Here is a 7,584-nt window from a genome sequence, read left to right on the forward strand (position 1 = left end):
TAACTTAAGCAATATCGAAAATCCTAGTTCAAGCAATTGGCCTCCCCCAATCTTCCTAAGATCATCACCAAAGGAACGTTATAACATCATAATGGATCTCTATTGACCTATTTGTCTTGATTGCCAATACTACGGAAATGTCGTGTGGGGCCAACTTACTAGTATGCCTTTGTATGTACCCACATTTGATTAATAAATTAACATCTAATAAAATTCAAACCAATTCTCCTAATGACCCTCAAACAAAGGATATATATATATTCTAATTTAAGAGAGAAAGTGCATAAAAATATGGAGAACCCTAAATAAGGAGATATGCAATTCCTGAGACTATCCTTCTCTACTAAATGACTAACAAACATAGGGTAAGTTTGATCCCCTTTTTTTGTCTCAATTTTTTTCTTTTAAATGTAAAAGTCGGGTCTATCGTATTTGGTAAATAACTTTTTCCGACTTTTAAAAGCTTACTTTTAGTTTTTTTGTGGAGCCTTTAAAAGTTAGGAATTTGAGGTTTCATAAAGAAAAAATGCTGACTGTTATGTTAGAAGATAATTCTATTCCACAAATGTCCCTAATAATTTTTTAAAATATTACAAAATTACCTACTCACCTCTCTCGCCCATAATTTTTTTTCCTTGTTTTTTCATAACTAAAATAAAAAACTTAAAGCCCATATTGGTAATGATGTTATTTTATACAATAATTTGTTGATAAATAATTTAATAGCCATTTTAAATCGTATTATTCATATATGTTAATTTATAAGATTTATCTTATTAATATTAAATTTAGTTTTTGATAAATAATTTAACAAAAACACTCATAAACTATCATACGTATTTTAGTCATTTCAAATATTTTAGTTAGCTTATAACTTTTTTTTTTATTTTTCACAAAAAGACCAAACAACTTTAGTTATTTGAAAAACTCATTTTCATTGGTTCCTTTAAAAAAGTTTCTTATAAAAAGTCATGGAGGAATCAAACTAAGCCTTACTTAGGCATCCAAAGATTATATATAGAGCATCCTTTAAACAACACAAGTTTTAAATAACACAAGTTTGTAGGAAGATGGGAGAATTATGTGCATGGTTTGCCTGGGGAGTAGTGAGCTCCACCAAGGTTTCGCACAAAAAGAAAAAGAAAACACTCGTTGTCTGAAGGGTGAATAAATTTATGTAAAAAGAAATGAATTCTTACTATGCTAAAAGTTTTACCATTTTCTATTTGAATAATTCATTATATAGTAAATATTTTATGGTTGTAAGAGTAATATGTGATATGAAATGGAGAGAGAGAGAGAGAGAGAGAGAGAGAGTGGCTATTGGCCATGCATTCCTCTATGATGATGTCAAGTTAATATTTTTGCAAAACTTTTTGTGGAATTTTAATGAGCATTAGTTTTGAGGAATATTTATTAAAATATATTTTATTTTGTTTTATTTTTTAAAAAAAAATTCGGATTACGTTAGAAGTTCAACGCACATAAGGATTTGCAAGCTGTCAGCTGACGGGAAGAAGGCCTGCATTTTAACAATGGCCTCTTCTGCTTTAGCCTCTTCACTCCAACTCGCCATAGCCTCTCCTCGAAACCACAATGACCATTCATCCCCAATCATCTCCCCACCTCCTCCTCAGCGCTACCCTTCTGAGTCTCCCCTTCCTCACCACCAAACGTCTGCAAACCCAAAGCCCAAAAACCCCACACTTCGACATCGGCTCAGCCAATTGTGCAAAGATGGCCGACCCCACGACGCCCGCCGCCTCTTCGAAGCAGTTCCCCGCCCCACCACCGTTCTTTGGAACACAATTATCATCGGCTTCATCTGCAACAACATGCCCTATGAAGCCATTTTGTTCTATGCCCGCATGAAGTCATCTTCTCCCGAAACTCAATATGACTTCTACACTTACTCTTCTGCGCTCAAAGCTTCTGCCGATGCCCGGCGGCTTAGAATAGGTAAAGCCGTGCACGGCCATATTCTCCGATGTCATTCGACTCCCAGCAGAATTGTATGTAACTCGCTCTTGAATATGTACTCTTCTTGTCTGAGCACACCGGATGGCGAAATGAGTTTTGGGGATTTTGATTTCTCGCGGTATGATGTAGTACAGAAAGTGTTTGATACAATGCGTAAGAGAAATGTTGTGGCTTGGAATACAATGGTTTCCTGGTACGTGAAAACGGGAAGGATTGTTGAAGCAGTTAAGCAATTTAAGTTGATGATGAATTTGGGAATAAAACCGACTGTTGTTAGTTTTGTCAACGTCTTCTCCGCAGTCTCGAGGATCAGGGACCATAAGAACGCTAATGTTTTGTATGGAATGCTTCTTAAATTGGGTAGTGAATACGTGAATGATATGTTTTCCGTGAGTTCGGCTATATTTATGTTTGCCGAGCTTGGTAGCCTTGATTTTGCTAGGATTATTTTCAACAGATGTTTGGAGAGAAATACAGAAGTGTGGAACACAATGATTAGTGCGTACATTCAGAACAGTTGTCATGTTGAAGCGATGGATCTATTTCTTCAGGCGATGGAGTCAGAACAAACTGTTCTTGATGATGTAACTATTCTTTCAGCTCTAACTGCAATTTCACAATTGCAGCAGTTGGACTTGGGTCAACAGTTGCATGCATATATAATTAAAAATTCCATTGCATTGTCTGTTACAACACTAAATGCCATCATTGTCATGTATTCTAGGTGCAATTCTGTTGAGACATCATTCAAAGTTTTTGATAAAATGACGGAAAGAGATATTGTTTCCTGGAATACCATGGTTACAGCCTTTGTGCAGAATGGGTTGGATGATGAGGGGTTGATGCTTGTGGAAGAGATGCGGAAGCAAGGATTTGTGATTGATTCCATAACCATGACCGCTCTACTTTCAGCAGCATCAAATCTACGGAACCAGGAAATTGGAAAACAAATTCATGCTTATCTTCTTAGGCATGGGATACAATTTGAGGGAATGGACAGCTATCTTATTGACATGTGTGCCAAATCTGGTTTAATTATGACTGCTCAAAGACTATTTGAGACAAAATGCAGCCATGATGCAGATCCAGCCACATGGAATGCCATGATTTCTGGGTACACACAAAATGGGCTGACTGAACAGGCTTGCAATACCTTCAGGCGGATGTTTGAGCATAATTTGATGCCCAATGCCGTGACCTTAGCATCCATTCTCCCAGTTTGCAATCCAATCGGATGTATTGGCTTGGGTAAACAACTCCATGGCTTTGCCATTCGCCACTTCCTGGATCAAAATGTCTTTGTGAGGACTGCTTTAGTGGACATGTACTCAAAATCTGGTGCAATTACTTATGCTGAAGGGGTATTTGCTGAAGCCTATGAAAGAAATTCTGTTACGTATACCACCATGATATTGGGTTATGGTCAACATGGGAAAGGGGAGAAAGCTCTCTCTTTATTTCAGTCACTGCATAGCCTAAGCATTAGACCAGATGCTATTACCTTTGTTGCAGTCTTGTCTGCTTGCAGTTATGCTGGTTTGGTTGATGAAGGTCTTCATATATTTGAATCAATGCAGAGAGAATATAAGATCCAGCCCTTGGCTGAGCACTATTGTTGTGTTGCAGATATGTTAGGAAGAGTTGGAAGAGTTTCGGAAGCATATGAACTTGTCAAAGAATTGGGAGAAGATGGATTTAATATGGTGGAAATTTGGGGATCACTTCTTGGGGCATGCAGACTGCATAAAGAATTTGAATTGGGAAAGGTTATTGCGAGTAAGCTGCTTGAAATGGAGACAAGAAACCGCATGGCAGGCTATCATGTTTTGCTATCAAATATACATGCAGAGGAAGGAAATTGGGAAACTGTTGATAATCTGAGAAAAGGGATGCACGGCAAAGGTTTGAGGAAGGTACCTGGCTCCAGTTGGATCGAGGTTGCAGGTTCCATAAACTATTTTGTCTCAAGGGATCGAAAGCACCAGCGGGTTAATAAGATATATGAAATATTGGAAGATTTGGCTGCGAATATGAAAGTTGCAGGTTATTGGACTCGTCCATATTCTGATACGGGTGAGATTTCTGAGTATGATGAGTGATCGCGACTCTTTTTTGGCAGTCAATTGCATTTGGAAAATAGAAATGGGTGGCAATCACTTGATCCGTTAGCTGACCAGAAATGGCTTGCTATAGGAAAATGGATAACATTGATGGGTAATTGGTGGTTTGTCTTTGTGGTTCATGTTGATACCCCATTGCTGGTATGGATGTGGGAGTTGTTCGGCATTACACCTTTGGCTGTAGCCGAGCTTCACTATGGTATCAAAGGGAATGAAGACTGTCAGACTGGTTCTTTGAATAGGCGCTTTGGCTTTCTGTGGCAGCTGTTGTTTATCCAAGGCAAATTGCCACCCGCTGTGCAAGTCTACATGCCTGGTCTATAATGCGACAAATGCACTTTAACAGCTGCGAATGCCAGTTTTCTAGTTGAGATGTGTTGATTGGTGTAGTTTGGCTAGACCATTCATATCGAGTTGTGAACATAAGGTTCACCGCACGTTCAATGGTTCATGAGTTCATCTCCTGGGTTCCATATTAGAGACTGGAGATTCAATTCTCCCCAGGGAAGAGGGGAGAAGCTTGGATTGTGAAGTAGCTGGCCCTTTGGGATCATTTGTAAATAGCGAAAATCTATAGGGGCCCTGATCATCGTATTTTTATTTTTATCTTAAAATATCTCTGATTTTTTAAGTGTATTTTTCTGCTGTTTGTTTCATAAGGCCAAGTAATTTTCTTTCTACGAAATTAATGTTCTCATATTCCAGATTCTGGGAGAAACGAAGTGTGAAGCTGGACTTTGTTGGCGGAACCCGAACTCCATGAGTTCTTGCATGTCTGAATGTAATGTGATGCAGCCCGTGCGTCCTTAATAAAGTTTAGAACAATGGAGATTGCTAAGAAGAGTTTCTTGTCATTGCTTTGTAGATTAAAATCTATGCAGGAGCATGCAACACAAATCGACAAACATGCGTTCAAAATTATCGATTGTACAAACAATGAAAAGAGATCGTGAGAAATACTAAGGGCCTGTTTAGTTATGAAAAATAATTTTTTATTTTTATTTTCCAAAAATTATTTAAAAAATTAATTAATTTTTTATTTTCATAATATTCGGATGAATAAATGAACAATAATCAACAATTTTGGTGTCATTTGCTTGTGTGAATAGTTTTATTTTATATTTTCAATTTTTCAAATAATTAAAAAAAATGTATTATATTACTTATTAGATTCACAAATTTATGTAAAAAATTTGAAAAATAAGTTCATTTTTTTATTTTCTAAATTTCTAACTCTTACTTTGCATGTGGGAGTATGAAATTCAAATCTTGAACTTTAATTTGTGTAAGTTTTGCATAAAGTTTCTCCTAAATTCACAAAAATTCAATATTCAAGCCCAAAAATGCATAGCTTTATGTATTAGCTTATACACTTTTTGAAAAATTAGAAAATAAGTTATCTTTTTTGTAATTATTTCAAAATCTAGAAATACAAAAGAAAGTTTCTTTTTTTTTTTTGCACAATTAAACAAAATTTTTATTTTCTATTTTTTAATACAAATCTAAAAAACTAAAAATTTATAATTTTTTGAAAAAAAAAATTCCATTGTTAAAAGAGGTGCTAACCTTTTAGGTCACACAATCTCTTCATTTCTTTTTTATTTATCCACTCTCTTTTCTCCAACCGCGTATATGTCAGACCTCTAAGGAAATGGGCAAAATGTATGTTTTCATATATTTTTATGTAGTTGACTATCATAATATGGATTATTACAAGTGTTGGTTGAATAACTTGATTGAAATTTCTAATGGAAATTTTTTCATATAAATTTCTTGATTGAAATTATAAATATACTAGAATATTAAACACTAGATACTAAAGAAAGAAATTTACACTATCTTTGTATTATTCAAGTAATATAATATACATAGTAATGAGGAAATTAGTTATTTCTTTACTTCTATCTATTTAATAATTTAATTAAATTTTTTTTCTGTGTTTTTAATATTTTAAGCAGTAAATGCCAAAGAAAGTGTTGTAGGTAGTAATGAATTAAATATGCATTAGTTTTAGATATTCGTAATTATAGATTATTATTATTTGTTTTCACTATTATAGTTGTTATTGTAAAAAAATATTTGTTGAATCTATGAGTCCAATCCGGTTTTGATAATGACAAATCACTTGGTATTTGATCTGTGTACGGAAGGATAACAAGTCATAGAAGGCATGAAGAGTAAAGCATACACAACTTGGCAAAATCCATGGAACTCAAAGAGTACAAAAATGAAAATGCAAGCAACAAGTTCAAAGCGTATTGGAATGAGTATTTAGAACTCATGTATTTATATTTTCATATGATTTAATTTGAGGCTCAAATCATATACTAGAATGACCTTAGGACTCATGCATTTCATGAACATCATTAGGGGACTTTTATGGACTTAGAAATATTTTTAAAACCCCGAAAAATATTTTCATAAAAGGGCCAAGAAAGAGAGCAAAGCAGTTTTTCAAAATATAAAGAAAAAATTCAAGAAATAGAAACTTCAGTAGAACGAAGTCAACGGTCAGTCGCCTGAAGTTGCCACTTCAAAAGATTGAAGTTAACCTCAATCCTCTGAAGAATTTCTTCAGAACACCGAAGATTGAATTCAGTCGCCTGAAAAATTAATGGTGAAACACATAACCTAGCAGAAGTACCACAAAAGATTGAACTCGGACTTCAGTCGTCTGGGCCTTTAACCTCAGTCGTCTGAATTTACGGGAAAACTTTAAAATCTAATTTTTAATAAAAGAACTCGCGAGATATTTTTTGATCCAACGGTTGAGATCTATTCTAAGGGCAAGATACATATATATTGAACATCTAAACCCTAGTACATTAGCTACGATCAAGGTGAAGAGAAGAGAACATCTTTTTGACATAGAATTGAGAGACTTGATCATATTGCTATACGATTGCGTGCATTCCAACATATACTCACCAAGCTTGGGCAAATCAACTCAAAAAAACAAAAAGGATTTCATTTACTCATCTTGATTTCAACTTTGTATTGAGGTTGGGTAAATTGATTTATTATTGTCAAGAGTTTCTCATCTCATCATCTGTTATTGCATATCCTTAGAGAGATCAATCTTGAGTTTTCATATGCATATAGAGAGTGTTTTTGACAAGTTTATTACTTGAGACAGTTTTTTTCTTTTGCCATTGATTAAATAGTTATCATTCAAGTGTGTTCTCAGTTAAAGACTTGATATTTTGAATACTTCAAAACCATTTGATTAAATATCCTTAGAAGCTCATAACTTTATATATATTGTGTTGAGGGATATTTTTTGGAAAACTTTATTTTCAGTGTTTTGATCTTTGGAATGCATATCGTATATATATATATTAAGTTGCATATTACAAATATCATATTGTGGTTGAAAACTTGAGAGAAATATTGTTGTGACAAACTGCGCTTCAAATCTTTGCAATCTTCAAAGTTGTTTGTGTATTCAAAGATTTAACCTAAGTTCTCCAAAGCATTGATTTAT

The 7,584-nt window shown here is 34.5% G+C and overlaps 1 protein-coding gene across 1 annotated transcript; it reads left to right on the forward strand.

Moving 5' to 3' along the window:
* Positions 1–1,500: 1,500 nt before the first annotated feature.
* LOC131149766 (pentatricopeptide repeat-containing protein At3g22150, chloroplastic) lies at positions 1,501–4,941 on the forward strand. The gene has a single exon (XM_058100500.1). The coding sequence runs from the start codon at positions 1,536–1,538 to the stop codon at positions 4,077–4,079; it is 2,544 nt and encodes an 847-aa protein (XP_057956483.1). The 5' UTR covers positions 1,501–1,535; the 3' UTR covers positions 4,080–4,941.
* The last annotated feature ends 2,643 nt before the right edge of the window (positions 4,942–7,584 follow it).

Source organism: Malania oleifera, chromosome 2, assembly GCF_029873635.1.
Source record: "Malania oleifera isolate guangnan ecotype guangnan chromosome 2, ASM2987363v1, whole genome shotgun sequence".
NCBI lineage: Eukaryota > Viridiplantae > Streptophyta > Magnoliopsida > Santalales > Ximeniaceae > Malania > Malania oleifera.

What these genes read in the sequence shown, in the direction of transcription:
- LOC131149766 (XM_058100500.1), top strand. Translation starts at nt 1,536, where the DNA reads ATGGCCTCTTCTGCTTTAGCCTCTTCACTCCAACTCGCCATAGCCTCT.